The 23,078-nt window shown below is 39.3% G+C and overlaps 1 protein-coding gene and 1 pseudogene across 2 annotated transcripts in view; one reads left to right on the top strand and one right to left on the bottom strand.

The window, feature by feature from the left end:
- Window positions 1–23,078, bottom strand: part of GTF2A1L (general transcription factor IIA subunit 1 like) — a 73,158-nt gene that overhangs the window by 48,903 nt on the left and 1,177 nt on the right. The window contains exons 2-3 of one of the 2 annotated variants that reach the window (XM_055241989.1): window positions 21,202–21,303; window positions 20,867–20,990 (exon numbers count right to left, since the gene is read on the bottom strand). In XM_055241989.1, coding sequence (XP_055097964.1) covers window positions 20,867–20,990; window positions 21,202–21,303 — 226 coding nt within the window. The remainder of the gene's footprint in view (window positions 1–20,866; window positions 20,991–21,201; window positions 21,304–23,078) is intronic. The other variant, XM_055241990.1, reaches the window with a different exon arrangement.
- Window positions 516–9,802, top strand: LOC129462182 (translationally-controlled tumor protein-like; annotated as a pseudogene).

The following is a 23,078-nucleotide window of genomic DNA, read 5'->3' on the forward strand; positions in this document are numbered from 1 at the left end:
GAAGCTGCAGACACTTTCCCAGACAAAGGACCAAGCACAGGATGCCATTTTTAATCTGGGTGCGTACAAAGTCAGCCATTCTAGGCAACCCAGCTGCGTGGCCATACAAGCATTTTACTCTTGGGCCAGAGACTGAAGCACCTGCTCTGGAGCAGGGTAGTAGCCTCCACAGCCTTCACCACTTCTGAGGTGGAAAGCATCTCAGAAGTAGGTACTGGAATTATACTCTTCCCTATTGCAAGCCTGGAGTGGGAGGAGAGCTGCTACAGTTGCAGTTTCTCCTGGGCAATGAGACTTGCAGCTAGGGCCAGCTTGGCAATCTGAAACTGAACTGCATGTGCCATCACTTGGTGCCCCTGCCTGCTCCCCTGGGATCGAGGTGAAGTGGGGTCCCCTCTGCTCCACCCCCAGGCAGAAATCCAGGCATTCAGGGCACCCACTTGCCTGAACCAGCAGCCTGAGCCACTCATCTTTCATGGACAGAGATCATGCTGCAGAAGGGTCATCTCCACTCCATGCCCAGGCAGATGTCCAGACCTTTGGAGCACCCACTCACCTTGATTAACAGCCTGATCCACTCCACCCTTCCTGTGCAGAGATCCTGGTGCAAGGGGGCCCTCTCTGCTACACACCTAGGCAGATTTCCAGGTATTCATAGCACCTGCTTGCCTGGTCCAGTAGCCTGAGTCATCCCACCCCTCCTATGCAGAGATCTTGTTGCAGGAAGGCCCTCTCCACTCCATGCCTAGGCAGATCTCCAGATATCTGGAGCACTCACTACCCTGGATTAGAATTTTTGGCTGCCCCTCATCACTGTGCAGAGAACTTGGGGCCAAAGAGGTTTCCCAGTTCCATGCCTAGATACACCTCTGGGCACCTGGTGGCTGCCCACTGGATTCTCCCTCAGCATCAGTGCTTGTACCTGCCACTGGGGGACCTGTAGATGGATGTGCCCAATCTAGCCCCACTCTTCATGGCTCCTGCCCTCCCAGACTATCAAAGGTCAATGCTAAAGAAAAAATCTTAAAGGCAGCTAGGGAAAAAGGTCAGATCATGTACAAAAGGAAACCCTTTAGGCTAAAAGCAGACGTCTCAGCAGAAACCTTACAAGCCAGGAGAGACTAGGGGCCTATTTTCAGTATTCTTAATGAAAAGAAATTCCAACCAAGAATTTCATACCCTGCCAAGTTAAGTTTCATAAGCACAAGAGAAATAAAAGCTTTTCAAGACATGTAAGCATTAAAGGAATTAGTTACCACTAGACCACCAGTACAAGAGCTCCTTAAGGGAGTTCTAACCATGGAAATAAAAGACTGATGCCAGCTACCATGAAAACACACTTAAGCCCACAGACCCTATAAAGTAACCACACAACAGAAACTACAAAGCAACCAGCTAACAATTTCACGATAGGATCAAAACTTCACATATCAGCCAGAGACACAGTGGCTCATGCCTGTAATCCCAACACGTTGGAAGGCCGAGGCAGGCAGATCACTTGAGGTAAGTAGTTTGAGATCAGCCAGCCTGGCAACATGGTGAAATCCCGTCTCTACTAAAAATACAAAAATTAGCCAGACATGGTGATGCTCGCCTGCCATCCCAGCTACTCAGGAAGCTGAGGCAGGAGAATCTCTTGAACCCAGAGACAAAGGTTACAGTGAGCTGAGATTGTGCCACTGCACTCCAGCCTGAGTGACAGAGCAAGACTCCTTCTCAGTAAAAACAAAACCTCACATATCAATATTAACCTTGAATGTAAATGGTCTAAACATTTACTCCACTAAAAAGGCACAAAGTGGCAAGTTAGATAAAAAACAAGATGTACATAAAACACCCATAGGCTCAAAATAAAGGGCTGAAGAGTGATCCGCCAAGCAAATAGAAAACAAAAAAAGAGCAGAGGTCACTATTATTACATCAGACAAAACAAACTTTAAACCAACAATAAAAAGGTCAAAGAAGGCCATTATATAATGATAAGCATTCAATTCAACAAGAAGGCTTAACTATCCTAAATATACACTCACCCAAAATTGGAGCACCCAGAATTACAAACAAGTACTTCTAGACCTACAAAACTCTTATACAGCCACACGATAATAGTGGGGGACTTCAACACCCTACTGAAAACATTAGACAGATCATCGAGGCAGAAAACTAACACAGAAATTCTGAATTTAAACTTGACCAATTGGACCTCATGCACATCTACAGAATACTCCACCCATTGACCGTAAAACAATACTCTTCTCACCTGCACATGAAACATACTCCACAATTGACCGTATGCTCAGCCATAAAGCAAATCTCAATAAGTTCAAAAAAATTATCATACCAACCATACTCATAGACCACAGAGGAATAAAAACAGAAATCCCCTTTTCCACCCACTCCTCCCACCCACCAAGCACTGCTCCAGCTGCATCATGTTCACTCTGATCTATGGAATCCTGCTAAGCCAGCACCACTGCATCTCCCTTCAGCTGCCATCAAGATTATCTACCCGGACCTTATCAGCCATGATGAGCTATTCTCCAACATTTACAATATCTGGGAGATTGCAGACTGGCTGTGCCTGGAAGTGGGAAGGGGGGGTGGGGAGGAAGATGGTCAGTAGGACAGAGGGTAACATTGACAGAAATGCTTCCACAGAAGGCCCTGAGGGTGAAGGTACCGAAAGCACATTAATCACTTACGTTGATACTGTCATGAACCATCACTTGCAGGAAACAAGCTTCACAAAAGAAGCCTACAACAAATACATCAAAGATTACATAAAATCAGTCAAAGGCCAACTTGAAGAACAGAGACCTAAACAGTAAAACCTTTTATGACAGAGGCTGTGGAACAAACCAAGCACATCCTACTAATTTCAACAACTACCAGTTTTTTACCAGTAAAAACGTGAATCCAGATGGCATGGTTGCTCTACCATGAGGATGGTGTGACCCTGTATATGATTTTCTTTAAAGATGGTTTAGAAATGGAAAAATGTTGGGGGGTGGAGCCAAGATGGCCGAGTAGGAACAGCTCCGGTCTCCAGCTCCCAGCCCCAGCGACACAGAAGACGGGTGATTTCTGCATTTCTGCTTGAGGTACCGGTTTCATCTCACTAGGGAGTGCCTAACAGTGGGTTCAGGACAGTCGGTGAAGCGCACTGTGCGCGAGCCGAAGCAGGGTGAGGCATTGCCTCACTCGGGAAGCGCAAGGGGTCAGGGAGTTCCCTTTCCTAGTCAAAGAAAGGGGAAACAGACGGCACCTGGAATATCGGGTCAGTCCCGTCCTAATACTGCGCTTTTCCAACGGGCCTGGAAAACGGCACACTAGGAGATTGTGTCCCGCACCTGGATCGGAGGGTCCTATGCCCACAGAGTCTTGCTGATTGCTAGCACAGCAGTCTGAGATCACGCTGCAAGGCGGCAACCAGGCTGGGGGAGGGGCGCCCGCCATTGCCCAGGCTTGCTTAGGTAAACAAAGCAGCCAGGAAGCTCGAACTGGGTGGAGCCCACCACAGCTCAAGGAGGCCTGCCTGCCTCTGTAGGCTCCACCTCTAGAGGCAGGGCACAGACAACCAAAAACTCAGCAAGAACCTCCACAGCCTTAAATGTCCCTGTCTGTCTGACAGCTTTGAAGAGAGTAGTGGTTCTCCCAGCACGCAGCTGGAGATCTGAGAACGGACAGACTGCCTCCTAAAGTGGGTCCCTCACCCCTGAGCAGCCTAACTGGGAGGCACCCCCCAAGTAGGGACAGACTGACACCTCATTCAACCGGGTACTCCTCTGAGACAAAACTTTCAGAGGAACTATCAGACAGCTGAATTTGTGGTCTCACGAAAATCCGCTGTTCTGCAGCCACCGGTGCTGACACCCAGCCAAACAGGGTCTGGAGTGGACCTCTACTAAACTCCAACAGACCTGCAGCTGAGGGTCTTGTCTGGTAGAAGGAAAATTAACAAACAAAAAGGACATCCACACCAAAAACCCATCTGTACATCACCATCATCAAAGACAAAAAGTAGACAAAACCACAAAGATGGGGAAAAAACAGAGCACAAAAACTAGAAACTCTAAAAAACAGAGCACCTCTCCTCCTCCAAAGGAATGCAGTTCCTCACCAGCAATGGAACAAAGTTGGATGGAGGATGACTTTGATGAGTTGAAAGAAGAAGGCTTCAGATGATCAAACTACTCTGAGCTACGAGAGGAAATTCAAAACAATAGCAAAGAAGTTAAAAACTTTGAAAAAAAATTAGAAGAATGGATAACTAGAATAACCAATGGAGAGAAGGGCTTAAAGGAGATGATGGAGCTGAAAGCCAAGTTTCGAGAACTACGCGAAGAATGCAGAAGCCTCAGTAGCAGATGCGATCAACTGGAAGAAAGGGTATCGCTGATGGAAGATGAAATGAATGAAATGAAGAGAGAAGGGAAGTTTAGAGAAAAAAGAATAAAAAGAAATGAACAAAGCCTCCAAGAAATTTGGGACTATGTGAAAAGACCAAACCTATGTCTGATTGGTGTACCTGAAAATGATGGGGAGAATGGAACCAAGTTGGAAAACACTCTGCAAGATATTATCCAGGAGAACTTCCCCAATCTAGCAAGGCAGGCCAGCATTCAGATTCAGGAAATACAGAGAACGCCACAAAGATACTCCTCGAGAAGGGCAACTCCAAGACACATAATTGTCAGATTCACCAAAGTTGAAATGAAGGAAAAAATGTTAAGGGCAGCCAGAGAGAAAGGTCGGGTTACCCACAAAGGGAAGCCCATCAGACTAACAGCTGATCTCTCAGCAGAAACTCTACAAGCCAGAAGAGAGTGGGGGCTGATATTCAACATTCTTAAAGAAAAGAATTTTCAACCCAGAATTTCCTATCCCGCCAAACTAAGCTTCATAAGTGAAGGAGAAATAAAATACTTTACAGACAAGCAAACGCTGAGTGATTTTGTCACCACCAGGCCTGCCCTAATAGAGCTCCTGAAGGAAGCACTAAACATGGAAAGGAACAACCGGTACCAGCCCCTGCAAAAACATGCCAAATTGTAAAGACCATCGAGGCTAGGAAGAAACAATAGCAACTAACGAGCAAAATAACCAACTAACATCATAATGACAGGATCAGATTCACACATAACAATATTCACGTTAAATGTAAATGGGCTAAATGCTCCAATCAAAAGACACAGACTGGCAAACTGGATAAGGAGTCAGGACCCATCAGTGTGCTGTATTCAGGAAACCCATCTCACGTGCAGAGACACACATAGACTCAAAATAAAGGGATGGAGGAAGATCTATCAAGCAACTGGAAAACAAAAAAAGGCAGGGGTTGCAATCCTAGTCTCTGATAAAATAGACTTTAAACCAACAAAGATCAAAAGAGACAAAGAAGGCCATTACATAATGGTAAAGGGATCAATTCAACAAGAAGAGCTAACTATCCTAAATATATATGCACCCAACACAGGAGCACCCAGATTCATAAAGCAAGTCCTCAGTGACCTACAAAGGGACTTAAACTCCCACACAATAATAATGGGAGATTTTAACACCCCACTGTCAGCATTAGACAGATCAACGAGACAGAAAGTTAACAAGGATATCCAGGAATTGAACTCAGCTCTACAGAAAGTGGACCTAATAGACATCTACAGAACTGTCCACCCCAAGTCAACAGAATATACATTTTTTTCAGCACCACACCACACCTATTCCAAAATTGACCACATAGTTGGAAGTAAAGCTCTTCTCAGCAAATGTAAAAGAACAGAGATTATAACAAACTGTCTCTCAGACCACAGTGCAATCAAACTAGAACTCAGGATTAAGAAACTCAGTCAAAACCGCTCAACTACATGGAAACTGAACAACCTGCTCCTGAATGACTATTGGGTACATAACGAAATGAAGGCAGAAATAAAGATGTTCTTTGAAACCAACGAGAACAAAGACACAACATACCAGAATCTCTGGGACACGTTCAAAGCAGTGTGTAGAGGGAAATTTATAGCACTAAATGCCCACAAGAGAAAGCAGGAAAGATCCAAAATTGACACCCTAACATCACAATTAAAAGAACTAGAAAAGCAAGAGCAAACACATTCAAAAGCTAGCAGAAGGCTAGAAATAACTAAAATCAGAGCAGAACTGAAGGAAATAGAGACACAAAAAACCCTTCAAAAAATTAATGAATCCAGGAGCTGGTTTTTTGAAAAGATCAACAAAATTGATGGACCGCTAGCAAGACTAATAAAGAAGAAAAGAGAGAAGAATCAAATAGATGCAATAAAAAACGAAAAAGGGGATATCACCACCGATCCCACAGAAATACAATCTACCATCAGAGAATACTACAAACACCTCTATGCAAATAAACTAGAAAATCTAGAAGAAATGGATAAATTCCTCGACAAATACACCCTCCCAAGACTAAACCAGGAAGAAGTTGAATCTCTGAATAGACCAATAACAGGTTCTGAAATTGTAGCAATAATCAATAGCTTACCAACCAAAAAGAGTCCAGGACCTGATGGATTCACAGCTGAATTCTACCAGAGGTACAAGGAGGAACTGGTACCATTCCTTCTGAAACTATTCCAATTGATAGAAAAAGAGGGAATCCTCCCTAACACATTTTACGAAGCCAGCATCGTCCTGATACCAAAACCTGGCAGAGACATAACCAAAAAAGAGAATTTCAGACCAATATCCTTGATGAACATTGATGCAAAAATCCTCAATAAAATACTGGCAAACCGAATCCAGCAGCACATCAAAAAGCTTATCCACCATGATCAAGTGGGCTTCATCCCTGGGATGCAAGGCTGGTTCAACATACGCAAATCAATAAATGTAATCCAGCATATAAACAGAACCAAAGACAAAAACCACATGATTATCTCAATAGATGCAGAAAAGGCCTTTGACAAAATTCAACAACCCTTCATGCTAAAAACTCTCAATAAATTAGGTATTGATGGGACATATCTCAAAATAATAAGAGCTATCTACAACAAACCCACAGCCAATATCATACTGAATGGGCAAATACTGGAAGCATTCCCTCTGAAAACTGGCACAAGACAGGGATGCCCTCTCTCACCGCTCCTATTCAACATAGTGCTGGAAGTTCTGGCCAGAGCAATCAGGCAGGAGAAGGAAATAAAGGGTATTCAATTAGGAAAAGAGGAAGTCAAATTGTCCCTGTTTGCAGGTGACATGATTGTATATCTAGAAAACCCCATTGTCTCAGCCCAAAATCTCCTTAAGCTGATTAGCAACTTCAGCAAAGTCTCAGGATACAAAATTAATGCACAAAAATCACAAGCATTCTTGTACACCAATCACAGACAAACAGAGAGCCAAATCATGAGTGAACTCCCATTCACAATTGCTTCAAAGAGAATAAAATACCTAGGAATCCAACTTACAGGGGATGTGAAGGACCTCTTCAAGGAGAACTACAAACCACTGCTCAATGAAATAAAAGAGGATACAAACAAATGGAAGAACATTCCATGCTCATGAGTTGGAAGAATCAATATCATGAAAATGGCCATACTGCCCAAGGTAATTTATAGATTCAATGCCATCCCCATCAAGCTACCAATGACTTTCTTCACAGAATTGGAAAGAACTACTTTAAAGTTCATATGGAACCAAAAAAGAGCCCGCATCACCAAGTCAATCCTAAGACAAAAGAACAAAGCTGGAGGCATCACGCTACCTGACTTTAAACTATACTACAAGGCTACGGTAACCAAAACAGCATGGTACTGGTACCACAACAGAGACATAGATCAATGGAACAGAACAGAGCCCTCAGAAATGATGCCGCATAGCTACAACTATCTGATCTTTGACAAACCTGACAAAAACAAGAAATGGGGAAAGGATTCCCTATTTAATAAATGGTGCTGGGAAAACTGGCTAGCCATATGTAGAAAGCTGCAACTGGATCCCTTCCTTACACCTTATACAAAAATTAATTCAAGATGGATTAAAGACTTATATGTTAGACCTAAAACCATTAAAATCCTACAAGAAAACCTAGGCAATACCATTCAGGACATAGGCGTGGGCAAGGACTTCATGTCTAAAACACCAAAAGCAATGGCAACAAAAGCCAAAATCGACAAATGGGATCTCATTAAACTAAAGAGCTTCTGCACAGCAAAAGAAACTATCATCAGAGTGAACAGGCAACCTACACAATGGGAGAAAATTTTTGCAACCTACTCATCTGACAAAGGGCTAATATCCAGAATCTACAATGAACTCAAACAAATTTACAAGAAAAAAACAAACAACCCCATCAAAAAGTGGGCAGAGGACATGAACAGACACTTCTCAAAAGAAGACATTTATGCAGCCAAAAAACACATGAAGAAATGCTCCTCATCACTGGCCATCAGAGAAATGCAAATCAAAACCACAGTGAGATACCATCTCACACCAGTTAGAATGGCCATCATTAAAAAATCAGGAAACAACAGGTGCTGGAGAGGATGTGGAGAAATAGGAACACTTTTACACTGTTGGTGGGACTGTAAACTAGTTCAACCATTGTGGAAGTCAGTGTGGCGATTCCTCAGGGATCTAGAACTAGAAATACCATTTGACCCAGCCATCCCATTACTGGGTATATACCCAAAGGACTATAAATCATGCTGCTATAAAGACACATGCACACATATGTTTATTGCGGCACTATTCACAATAGCAAAGAGTTGGAACCAACCCAAATGTCCAACAACGATAGACTGGATTAAGAAAATGTGGCACATATACATCATGGAATACTATGCAGCCATAAAAAATGATGAGTTCGTGTCCTTTGTAGGGACATGGATGAAACTGGAAAACATCATTCTCAGTAAACTATCGCAAGGACAAAAAACCAAACACCGCATGTTCTCACTCATAGGTGGGAATTGAACAATGAGAACTCATGGACACAGGAAGGGGAACATCACGCTCCGGGGACTGTTGTGGGGTGGGGGGAGGGGGGAGGGACAGCATTAGGAGATACATCTAATGCTAAATGACGAGTTAATGGGTGCCGGAAATCAACATGGCGCATGGATACATATGTAACAAACCTGCACATTGTGCACATGTACCCTAAAACCCTAAAGTATAATAATAAAAAAAAAAAAAGAAAAAAAGAAATGGAAAAATGTTAACCAATTGGCAATTACTTTGGCTGTATCATCTGTCATCACAACTGCTTGCTGCCTATCACCTACATGACAAAATGACTTAAGATAAATTGGACTGATGTCATCTTGAGCTCTTCATTTATTTCGACCATTATATCTTTGGAGTGGAAGCATTGTTTTTAAGAAAAACATGTCGGCCAGCGTGGTGGCTCACGCCTGTAATCCCAGCACTTTGGGAGGCCAAGGCTGGTGGATCACAAGGTTGGGAGTTGGAGACCATCCTGGCCAATATGGTGAAACACCATCTCTACTAAAAATACAAAAATTAGCTGGGCATGGTGGTGCGTGCCTGTAATCCCAGCTACTCGGGAGGCTGAGGCAGGAGAATCGCCTGAAACAGGGAGTCGGAGGTTGCAGTGAGCCGAGATCACGCCACTGCACTCCAGCCTAGTGACAGAGTAAGACTCTGTCAAAAAAAAAAAAAAAAAAAAATTGTCATGTAGGTTGTCTAAAAATAAAATGCACTTAAACTCATTTGAAAGAATCCTTTTTAGTTTAATATATGTTTATGCTAAATCCATCCTATAGTGTTCCTGGAGAGGTTAGAGCCTGGTTGTAAGCCACTACAAGGATGAACAAGACTATCATTAGATAACTTCTACAGAGGGAATTACTTCTGGGACTGGAATACAAAAAAGAATCAAGTTTTAATTCTCACTTGAGTAAAGGAAAAGACCACGCTCATAGCAGTATCAACATCTGAAGTAGAGCCTTATACATTTTTATCACCTACAACAGAAGTAGTTAACTCTGGAAGACATTACCAAGAGAATAAAAAGACTAATATAGTTGGAAGCAAAAAAACAACAACGAAAACAAAAACAAATCTATACCAAGATTTCTCCAAATCACACAGTTACATGGAAATTTTAAAACTTGCTCCCGAATGACTTTTGGGTAAACAACAAAGTTAAGGCAGAAACCAAAAAATTCTTTGAAATAAATGAAAACACAGACACAACATACCAAAAATCTCTGAGATGAAGCAAAAGCAGTGTTAGGAGGAAACTGTATAGTACTAAATGCCTACCACAAAAAGTTGAAAAGATCTCAAATTAACAATTTAACATCACACCTAGAGGAACTAGAAAAACAAGAACTAACCCTAGAGCCAGATGAAAAGAAATAACTACAATCGAAGTGAAACACAACAAAATTGAGACCCAAAAATCCATACAAAGAATCAGTGATTTTCTGACAGTGATCATTAAGGGGGAAAAAAAGAATCAGTGAAACCAAAAACTAGTTCTCTGAAAGGATAAACAACATTGATAGAACACTAACTAGATTAACAAAGAAAAAAAGGGAAGATTCCAATAAGCACAGTCAGAAATGACAAAGATGACATTACAACCAATCCCACAGAAATACAAAAGATCCTCAGCGACTATTAGAACACCTCTACATACACAAACTAGAAAATCTAGAGGAAATGGATAAATTCCTAGAAACATAAAATCTCCCAAGATTGAATCAGGAAGAAATTAAAACTCTGAACAGACCAATATCGAGTTTCAAAATTGAATTAGTAATAAAAAACCTACCACCCAAAAAAAGCCCCAGACCAGATGGAGTCACAGCTGAATTCTACCAGATGTTCAAAGCAGTGTTGATACTACTCCAAATATGCTGAAAACTATTCCAAAATGTTCAGGAGAAGGGACTCCTCTCTAACTCATTCTATGAAGCCAGCATCGCCCTTATACCAAAACCTGAAAAAGACATGATAAAAAAAAGTATAGTCCAACATCCCTGATGAACATAGAGCAAAAATCCTCAACAAAATACTAGCAAACTGAACCCAGCAGCACATCAAAAGTTAACTCACCACAACTAAATAAGCTTCATTCCTGGGATGTAAAGTTGGTTCAACATACACAAATCAATAAATATGATTTATTGACAAATACAATAAACAGAACTAAAAGCAAAAACCTATGATCATCTCAATATACATGGAAAAAGCTTTTGGTAAAATCCAACATGACTTCATGATAAAAGAAAAACCCTCAAGAAACTAGGCATTGCGGGAACATACCTCAAAATAATAAGAGCCATCTGTGACAAACTCACAGCCAACATCATGCTAAATGGGCAAAAATTGGAAGAACTCTCCCTGAGAACCAGAAAAGACAAGGATGCCCAATCTCACCACTCCTATTCAATATAATGCTGGAAGTATAGAGCAATCACTCAAGAGAAAAAGTAAAAGGCATCCAAATAGGAAAAGAAGTCAAACTATCTCTCTTCGCTGTCAATATGGTCTTATACCTAGAAAACCCTAAGGACTTCGCCAAAAGACTCCTAGAACTAATACATGACTTCAGTTAAGTTTCAGGATACAAAACCAATGTATAAAATTAGTAGCATTTCTTTACACCAACAACGTTCAAGCTGAAAGCCAAATCAAGAACACAATCCCATTTACAATAGCCACACACAAAAATAAAATACCTAGGAACACATCTACTCAAGGAAGGGAAAGATCTCTACAAGGAGAACTACAAAACACTGCTGAAAGAAATCATAGATGACACAAACAAATGGAGAAACACTCCAAGCTCATGGAATACAAGAATCAATATCATTAAAATGGCCATACATCCTAAAGCAATCTACAGATTCAATGCTATTCCTATCAAACTACCAATGTCATTTTTCAGGTAACTAGAAAAAAACTATTCTAAAATTCATATGGAACCAACAAGGAGCCTGAACAGCCAAAATAATCATAAGCAAAAAAGAACACAACTGGAGGCATCATATTACAGAACTTCAACCCATACTATAAGACTATAGTAACCAAACAGCATAGCAACAGTACAAAAACATACACATAGACCAATGAAACAGAATAGAGAACTCAGAAATAAAGCCACACACCTGCAGCCATCTGATCTTTGACAAAGTCGACAAAAATAAGCAATGGGGAAAGGACTCCCTATTCAATAAATGGTGATGGGGTAACTGGTAGCCATATGCAGAAGAATGAACTAGACTCCTACCTTTTACCACATACAAAAATTAACTCAAGATGTAACTGGGCAGCTTAACTTCAAAATACATTTTAAAACTTTTTTTTCCTTTCCCTTTGGATTCAAGACCTAACCTTGAAGCAAACTTCAGAAGCCTTTTCCCTGAGCCTGAAAATAGACTTCATGTCCTTCCCTTTCTCACGGCATATACTCCCTTCACATTTATCTAACTGTATGCTAGTATCTAATTATGTGCCTAGTCAGAAGTTCTAGGGGCTAATCTTGAGACAAACAGACCAAGCCTGGGGACCCAGCTGCAAAACTGCAGTGATAAATGCAAGGCAGCTAGTCCACAACCTTGCCATTGTTGAGATGACTCCAGCCCATGCTCCAGGTGGACTGGAACCCAAGAAAGCCAACAGAACAAGACACACAGACGTTGTACTCAGTACAATTCTTGCATGCCTTCCATATCAAGTTTTACCTTTTTAAACCCTTGCCTTCCCTCATCAAAATTCAAAGTGATTGCTTTGGACAGGAATCAAGCCACTTCCTCCTTGCTAGCTTTGGAAATAAAGTCACTTTTTTTTTTTTTTTTTTTTTGAGACGGAGTCTCGCTCTGTTGCCCAGGCTGGAGTGCAGTGACATGATCTTGGCTCACTGCAGCCTCTGCCTCCTAGGTTCAAGCAATTCTCCTGCCTCAGCCTCCTGAGCAGCTGGGATTACAGGCACGCACCACCAAGCCTGGCTAATTTTTATACTTTTAGTAAAGACAGGTTTCACCACGTTGGTCAGGCTGGTCTCAAACTCCTGACCTCATGATCCACCCACCTCCGCCTCCCAAAGTGCTGGGATTACAGGCATAAGCCACCACACCCGGCTGCAAAGTCACTTTCTTTCTACCACACCTCCCTCTTGTTAACTGGACTCTGCAAGTAGTGAGTGACTGAACTTGCATTCAGTTACAAAGATGGGTTAAAGATTTAAATTTAAGACCTCAAACTATAAGAATCCTAGAAGAAAACCTAGGAAACACCATTCTAGAAATTGGCCTTGGAAAATAATTTTTGACTAAATTCTCAAAAGCAATTGCAATAAAAACAAAATTGACAAGTGAGACCTAATTAAACTATAGAGCTTCTACACAGCAAAAGAAGCTATCAACAGAGTGAACAGACAACCTACAGGATGGTAGAAAATATTCACCAACTATTCATCTGCAAAGTTGTAATATCCAGAATCTATAAGGAACTTAAACAATTCACAGAAAATCAAATAACCCCATTAAAAAGTGGGCAAAAGACACGTACAGACGCTTCTCAAAAGAAGATATAGAAGTGGCCAATATATGAAAAAATGCTCCACATGACTAATCACCAGAGAAATACAAATCAAAACACAAGAATATACCACCTCACACCAGTCACAATGGCTATTATTAAAAAGTCAACAAACAACAAATGCTGGCAAGGCTGCAGAGAAAAAGGAACACTTGTACACTGTTGGTGGGAATGTAAATTAGTTCAGCCACTGTGGACAGCAGTTTGGAGATTTCTCTAAGAACTTAAAATAGAACTACCTTTTGACCCAGCAATCCCATTACTGGCTATATATCCAAAAGAAAGAAATCTTTCTACCAAAATAACACAGGCACTCCCATGTTCATCACAGTACTATTCACAATAGCAATGACATGCAACCAATCCAGGTGCCCATCCATAGTGGAACGGATAAAGAAAATGTGGTATATATACACCATGGAACACTATGCACTCATAAAATCAAAGAAATCACATTCTTTGCAGCAACACGAATGCTGCTGGAGGCCAGTATCCTAAGTGAATTCATGCAGGAACAGAAAAACAAACACCACATATTCTTACTTTCAAATAGAAGCTAAACATTGAGTACCCATGGACATAAAGATGCCAACAAGAGAAAATGGGCACTACTAGAGGGATGGGGGTGAGAGGAAGGCAAGGGTTGAAAAACTAACTACTGGATACTATGCTCAGTACCTGGTGGTACTATGCATTTGTACCCCAAACCTCCGAATCATGCAACATACCCATGTTACAAACCTGCCTGTATACCCCTGAATCTAGAATAAAAGTTGAAAAGAAAAAAAAATGGCCTCTTTTTTCAAGAAACACCATTTTTACTTGAAAGAATAACTGACAGCAACTATAGTTATTCAAACTGGGTATCTGGCAGACATTTTTTTAAACATAAACTAAGCATGCCCATCACTTCAAGAAAAACTGACAGCATGTATTTGCCAATGATAAAACTCAAGTTTTCAAGCAAAAATTTAATTTTGGAAAATTCGTATCAACCACAATGGATGAGAGGCTTAAGTATATCAATGAATATGATTTTTTTAATCTTGTATAATGAACAGTGTTTCAACTGTATGAGAGCAAACCAATTTTTCCAAATAACCAATGTATGCTGTAACATTACACGCGTTAAAAAGCCATTCAAAGTGCAAGGTATACCAATAAATCCTAATGAAATATTCCAAAAAGTTCCTTGTGGTTCCAGATTCCATCATGCAGCTAACCTCTCAGAAACTACCATTTGTTGAGTTTTAGTGTAGTTATCAATTATCTGAAAATACTATTAAAATGCTTCCCTTTTCTCCAACTATGTATCTGTGGAAGGCTAGATTTTCTTCCTATACTTTCACAAAAACAACATATCACAACAGATTGAATTTAGGAACAGATATAAGAAATAAAGAGATCGAGGTAGTAATTAAAAACCTCCCAACATAGAAAAGCCCAGAACCAGATGGCTTAATGGCTGAATTCTACCAAATATTTAAAGAGGATGAACTCAGTAAAGTTGCAGGATACAAAATCAACATAAAAAATCAGTGGCATTTGTGTACACAAATAACTACCTATCCAAAAAAATCATAAAAACAATCTCATTTACAATAGCAACTTAAAAAATAAAATTCTTAAGAATATATTTAACCAAGAAGGTGAAAGCTATGCACACTCTAGGAGGCCAAGGTGGGTGGAATGCTTGAACTCAGGAGTTTGAGACCAGCCTGGGCAGTATGGAGAAACCCTGCCTTTACAAAAAATACAAAAATTAGTCAGATGTTGTGTCACGTGCCTGTAGTCCCAGCTACTTGGGAGTCTGAGGTGGGAGAATGGCTTGTGCCCAGGAGGTGGAGGCTGTAGTGAGCCAAGGTTGTGCCACTGCACTCCAGCCTGGATGACAGAGGAAGACCCTGTCTCAAAAAAAAAAAAGATATGTACACTGAAAACTATAAAACATTGACATAAGAAACTGAAGGACACAAATAAATGGGAAAATACCCATGTTCATGGACTGGAATAACTGATATCATTAAAATGTTGATACTACCCAAAGCAAAATATGGATTCAACAAAATCTCTTATCAAAATTCCAATGACTTTCTTTATAGAAATACAAAAAAAAATTCTAAAATTCATATGGAACAACAGAACACATCAAATACCAAAGCAATTCAGAGGGGGAAAAAAGAGTTGGAGGTATCACATTTTCTTGTTTAAAACTATATTACAAAGCTGTAGTAATCAAAACAGTATGGTACTGACATAAAAACAGACACAAAGACCAGCAGAACAGAATAGAGAGCCCAGAAATAAACCCAAACACATATGGTCAACTAATTTTCAACAAGGGTGCTAAAAGGACACAATGGGGAAAGGATAATTTCTTCAATAAATGGTTGCTGGTGGGAGAAGTGAATTTCCACACACAAAAGAATGAAATGGACTCTTATTTTTATACCATACATAAAAATCAATTCAAAATAGATAAAAAGACCTAAACATAAGACCTTAAACCATAAAACTCCAAGACCAAAACACAGAGGAAAACCTCTTTGACAATGGCCTTGGCAATGATTTTTTGGATATCACACCAAAAGCTCGGGCTACAAAAGCAAAAATAAATAAGCCAGGCACAGTGGCTCACATCTGTAATCCCAGCACTTTGGGAGGCCGAGGCAGGAGGATTGCTTCATTCCAAGAGTTCAAGACCAGCCTGGACGACACAGCAAAACCTGGTCTCTACAAAAAATTTGAAAATTAGCCAGGCATGATACGGTATGCCTGTAGTCCCAGTTACTCATGAAGTTGAGGTGAGAGGATAAATTGACCCTGGAAGGTCAAGGCTACAGTGACCTGTGATTGCTCCACTGTACTCCAGCCTGGATGACAGAGCAAGACCCTGTCTCAAAAAAATAAAATAAAATAAATAAAATAAAATAAATAAAATAAAATAAAATAAAATAAAATAAATAGAGACATCAAATTAAAAAGCTCCTGCACAGCAAAGAAAACAAATAACAAAATAAAACAGCAGCCAACAGATTGGGAGAAAATATTTGCAAACCATATATCTCATAAAGGGCTTAATATCCAAAATATATTAAAAGATTTACAAAACTCAATAACAGAAAAACAAATAACCTTTTCAAAAATTGGCAAAGGACTTGAATAGATCTTTTTCCAAAGACAACATAAAAATAGCTAACAGGTATATGAAAAGGTGCTCAACATCACTATTCATCAGAGGAATATAAGTCAAAAGTGCATTAAGATATCAACTCACACGTGTTAGGATGGCTATTACCAAAAAGAAAAGAGATGACAAGTGTTGGTGAGAGTACAGAGGAAAGGAAACCCCTGTACTCTGTTGGTAGGAATGCAGAATGGTCAGCCATTGTATAAAACTGTGCAGAGATTCCTAAATAAATTAAAAATAGAATTACCACAATTCAGCAATCCTTCTTATGGATATATACCCAAAGGAAATTAAACTACTATCTCATAAAAATATCTACACTCCCATGTTCATTGCAAGATTACTCATGATAGCCAAGATTTGTAAACAACCAAAGTGTCTACAAATGGACAAATGGATAAAGAAAATGTGGTAGGTCTGTATACACACACACACACACAGACACACACACACACACACAGAGGAATATTATTCAGCTTTTTAAAAGGGGGAGAGTCTGCCATTTGTCACAACATAGATGAATCTGAAGGACATTATACTAAGTGAAATAAGCCAGACACAAAAAGAAAAGTATTGCATAATCTCATTTATATGTTAAAAAAAAAAAAAACCCACAGTCAAATACAGACATAGAGAATAAAATAGCAGTTACCAGGGGCAGGAAGGGAGAAAATGAGAAGATGTAGGTGAAAGGATACAAAGTCACAGATACATAGGATCAATAAGTCTAAATATCTAATAGATAACATGAGGGCTATACTTAATAATGTTGTGCTGCACTTGGGATTTTTGCTAAAAGAGAAGACTTTAGGCATACTAAAAGTACCTAAAATGAGCATCTATGTGAGACGACAGATATGTTAATTTGCTAGACCATACCAACGTCTTCACTATCTATCTATCTATCTATATCAAACCACCATGGTGAACGCCTTAAATACATACAATAAAATTTAAATAAATAGAAATAGATAAGAATCCAGCTCATTTCTGCAGATCTCATTAAGCCGACATTAACAAGACTTGCAGAAAAGTGAAACAATGACACTCTTCTTACTAAATATTTTTGTTCTTGAAGAATTATTACTCATAAATATATGCTATTATGTTAACATGTAATTAAATTTTTAAATACACCAATATTTTTTAAATTTTTGTTTTAATTTCCAATATAGTAAATAGATACTTACAACCCACATTTTAAAAGCTATTTGGGGTCCTTAATTTTTGTGAGCTTAAAGGGGTCCTGAAACCAAACAAAGTTGAGAACTGAAGATACAGGAAATTACTACACAAAAAACGAAGAACATATGATAGAGCAAACGAGTTTCTGGGTTTAGATTCAAGGGGTATGTGTACAGGTTTGTTACATGGGTATATCACATGATGCTGAGGTTTAAGCTTCTATTGATCCTGTCACCCAAATAGTGAACACAGTACCTGACAGGTAGTTTTTCAACACTTGCCCCCTTCTCTCCTTCTCTCCTTTTGGAGTACCCAGTGTTCCCATCTTTCTGTCTGTATGTACCCAATGTTTAGCTCCCATTTATAAGTGAGAACACGCAATATATGGTTTTCTGTTCCTGTGTTAATTCACTTAGGATAATGGCCCCAGCAGCACCCATGTTGCTGCAAAGGACATTTCTTTCTCTCTTTTTTAAGTTTGCATAGTATTCCATGGTACACAGATACCACATTTTCTTTATCCAATCCACCATGTATGGGTTGAGTTGATTCCATGTCTTTGCTAATGTGAATAGTACTGCAATAAACATACAAATGTGGGTGTCTTTTTGTTAGAACAATTTATTTTCTTTCAGGTAAATGCCTAGTAATAGAACTGATGAGTAATGGTAGCTCTAAGTTATTTGAGAAATCTGCAAACTGCTTTCCAGTGGCTGAACAAATTTACATTCCCACCAACAGTGCATAAGTAGTCCCTTTTTTCTGCAGCTTCACCAACATCTGTTTTTCAGTTTTTTAATAATAGCCATTCTGACTAGTGTGAGATGGTATCTCATTGTGATTCTGACTGAGCAAACGAGTTTTAAGATGGAACAGACAAAGGCAAATGACTTATTGAATTGTAGATTTAATTTGAACTTGTTATCAAAAGAGAGAGAAAATTCTCGAAGTTTAAGTTATTTTAATCAGGCTTTTAAAAGCATACCATGAGAAGATATAATTAAGAAGTACTTCAATTTTATGAGACTATTTATTTTAAGAATCTTATTGTTTGGTACCTAAAAATGAAGAGAGACAGGAACAAGCCTGTAAAGCACTTTTAAGGGATACATGTACTTCCTCTGAAACCTCTTCATTATAAATGATGTAGAAGAGAATAAGGAGCAAAACTATTTAAAATGTAATTATTTCTATTATTCTAACTGCTAAGATACAGAATAAGGTGCTGAGTAAAAACAAACTCGATACATTAGTTGCAAGACTATTTTGTTATTTAAATCACTGGTAATATTACCATCTTGCGGCAAAATCCAGTATTGCAATTTTGAATGACAGAATCTTAGAAGTGTTTGCCATGCTTTTTTTTTTTTTTTTTTTTTTTAAGATGGAGTCTCACTGTGTCGCCCAGGCTGGAATGCAGTGGCGAGATCTCAGCTCACTGCAACTTCTGCCTCCCAGGTTCAAGTGATTATCCTGCCTCAGCCTCCCAAGTAGCTAGGATTACAGGCATAAGCCATCATGCCTGGCTAATTTGTGTGTGTGTGTGTGTGTGTGTGTGTGTGTGTGTGTGTGTGTTTTAAGTAGAGACAGGGTTTCGCCATGTTGGCCAGGCTGGTCTAGAACTCCTGACCTCAGGTGATCCACCCACCTCGGCCTCTTTTGATAAAAGACAGTCAAGTATTTTCCTCTTCCATACCCACCACACCCACATGCCAACCAGAAGTTAAAAAAAAATCTTTAGCATTCTGTAATAAATAAAACAGTGATTAAGAAAACAGAAGTCCAAAGGAATGTTATTTAAACAGAGAAGGGGATGTCCCAATGAAATAGTAGTTTAAAATTAAAGTATAGCCAAAAACCCAACTGATGAAAAATGTTTCAATGTGTCAACAATTAAAACTGCCAAGACTAATTCTTACAGGGCAAGATTATACTTTATAAATGCAGTATTTGATAAAACTTGTATTTGGTAATTCAACATTCATTGTTAATTTATTCATTTTTATATGTTAGAATTGCTGCCACATGTAAATTTTCACACTTTGTAACAGAAGAAGTACAAGCATCCTTACAATGTTCTCTTCACCTTGGCCCATGTAATTTTCATGTGAATTTTCCCAAGCATGCAAAGAACTATCTATTTATTACTGATAATCTAATCCAAAATCTGCCCTCGCTTCTTACAGACTATTCTGCTGAATTTCAGCTAAACCCAGTAAAACTTGTTTGTATGTGAGTATACATTTATATATACACACGAGTAACATAAAGATTATAAGAATCAGAGGAGAAAGAAAGGAATCAAGCATACAAGGATAGAAAACTCTAAGTTTTATCTTTTATTAGCTAGTCCCTTCCAGTTTAAACTGATACGCATAATGTGGACAAACATTTCCCTTAAAAGCAGAAGTCTAGATTTGCTAAGTCCAAGAATAAAGATAAATGCACATGATCGATTTCTAGCCATCATTTTATATATCCAAAACAGTGAGGTAGCCTGAATAATCTCCATATTCTGAACTCGCCATTTTGCTCCCAATACATCAGATTTATAATACACACAAAAAGTAAGAGAAAGAGAACACACAAACTTGCAAGCACTCACCTTTCCCTCTGCCACTTCTAATCCTTGACTAGACCCAGTCGAATTATCTGAAATTACCAATGGGTGCTCCCAACAGCTGACAAACTACGTGACTTTCCTCTAAAGAAAGGCTTTATCATCTTTGTAAAATTTAATATTTAAAATAACAACTAGTTTGAATAACCTGAGTTTTTAATCAATAATTACATGGGGCAATGATTTATACTGTGTTCATTTAGTAGAAATGATTTAGGTGTCCAAGCCTTCTCATCCTAAGAACATTACCCTGTCTAACTGAAAAACATTCCCAAATGAGAATTTGTTCTGAAAATACTAACAGTACTCATTTACTAATGGTATCCAACCTGTTGACGATTGCAATGTTTGGTGCAAGCTGTGTGGCAACTGAAGAGTAAACAGAGGTGATTGGATGCTATTTCTGAAGAAGTCTTCTGTTGCTTTAGACTGCAAAACCTTGGTTTCCCAGAGCTGCAGAGGAAAAAAAAAAAGTTTACTTTAAAAAATATATACATATATAATGATACTTCTCTTTTTTTCAGTTTCTTAAAAACTAACTTGTTATCCTGATGGCACAATGAATAAGTACTAAAGTATAATTTGAGAGATCAGAACTATATCAGTTTTGTATGCTGAAAAAAACAACAAAAGACAGGAAGAAAAAGTTGTATCGGCTACAAACCTGCTTCAAGTCTTTTAAAACTTGTTCCTGTATACCTTCTTCAGCAAATAGATTCCGAACTCTTTCAATTACATCTTCAATTACAGATCTGTAGAGTTGAGGCTACATAAAAGCAATTGTTAAAGTTTTATTTTATTGTTATTTATTTTTTGTTTATTTATTTATTTATTTTTGAGACGGAGTCATGCTCTGTCACCCAGGCTGGAGTGCAGTGGCACGATCTCAGTTCACTGCAATTTCCACCTCCCGGGTTCAAGCAATTCTCCTGCCTCAGCCTCCTAAGTGCGATTACAGGTGCATGCCACCACGCCCAGCTAGTTTTTGTATTTTTAGAGAGACGGGGTTTCACCATGTTGGTCAGGCTGGTCTCGAACTCCTGACCTCGTGATCCACCCGCCTCGGCCTCCCAAAGTGCTTGGATTACAGGCATGAGCCACCACACCCGGCCTGTTAAAGTTTTGACTTCTCAAGTTTGAACATATTTGGCCTTAAAAGATATGCAGTGTATACCTTCTAGTCTTCTAAAGTCACCATTAAAACTTTTACTATGTACATTCCTATTCCCAATATAGTCTTAGCTTTCCATAAATTGTGTTAGCTTCAGACCCATAGTCTCAGCCTATCTACAAGACTGAATTACAGGACTACAATAACATATGAGCTAATAATCTCAAAGACGTATGGTTATTGTCATGTTACATGCCTTTTGTGTCAGTATTTAACCTCCCCAACTCCTTTTAAAAGGGAAATTAATGTAAGTCAACTAGAGATAGACCTTCTGTTTTCAATTTACCTTTTTATCAAAGTGGCCAAGGAGAATTTTTTAGGGTTCACTATATTATTTCCACAAATATAAATAAACTCCGAGCCAGAAGACTGGGGTAAGCACTTAAAATAGAGCAATTAAAGCTCATTTCACTTCCAAAACACACAAAGTCCAAAAAATATATATTCTGGACCACTGTCAAATACAACTGCTCCAAAATGGATTTCCTACCAGAACCTAAGAAGGGCATCCTTACCCATCCACAGTGTGCATACTGAAGAGAGGAAATAACACATTCTAAAATACCTCCTAGTCAAACATGCCATGACAATGAAATTAAGCAGATTTCCACCCAGATTAAACACTAATTACAGCAACAAAAAAGAGGGTATGTGAAAAAACTCAGCCCTTCAAATCTATATAAACTATGCCCCCAGGCCAAAACGGCAATGCTATGTGCTGACAATATTGACTTAGTGGAAGTTCCACGGGCAAGAAATAGCAAAGCAGGAATTTAGTTGAGTTGCTCTTATTTCAAATTGCTTAATCAGGCCAAAATGAAAATTGTGGCACTCTAGGATTGCCATTTCACACTACCCACTAAATAAATACTCTTAAATATTCCTGTTCATGCCAAGAGTAGCTATGCTTTTTTTTAATTTTTTTTTTTTTTTTTTTGAGACAGAGTCTTGCTCTGTCACCCAGGCTGGAGTGCAGTGGCACAATCTGGGCCCACTGCAATATCTGCTTCCTGGGTTGAAGTGATTCTCCTGTCTCAGCATCCAGAGTAGCTGGGACTACAGGCGTGCACCACCTCACCTGGCTAATTTTTTGTATTTTTAGTAGAGATGGGGTTTCACCATGTTGGCCAGGCTGGTCTCGAACTCCTAGGCTCAAGTGATCTGCCCACCTCGACCTTCCAAAGTGCTGAGATTACAGGTGTAAGCCACAGTTCCCAGCCCCTAAGAGTATTTAGTATTTAAAGCTATGCTTTAATCCTTCTAAAGACCCAGGGTAAGCCTATATGAATAGGCCAATCAGTAACATTTAAATAATGTTATTCACAAGCACATGCATTAAGACTAAATGCCCCTAAATTAGTTGCTTCTTC

The sequence above is a fragment of the Symphalangus syndactylus genome, chromosome 14 (assembly GCF_028878055.3).
Source record: "Symphalangus syndactylus isolate Jambi chromosome 14, NHGRI_mSymSyn1-v2.1_pri, whole genome shotgun sequence".
Lineage (NCBI taxonomy): Eukaryota > Metazoa > Chordata > Mammalia > Primates > Hylobatidae > Symphalangus > Symphalangus syndactylus.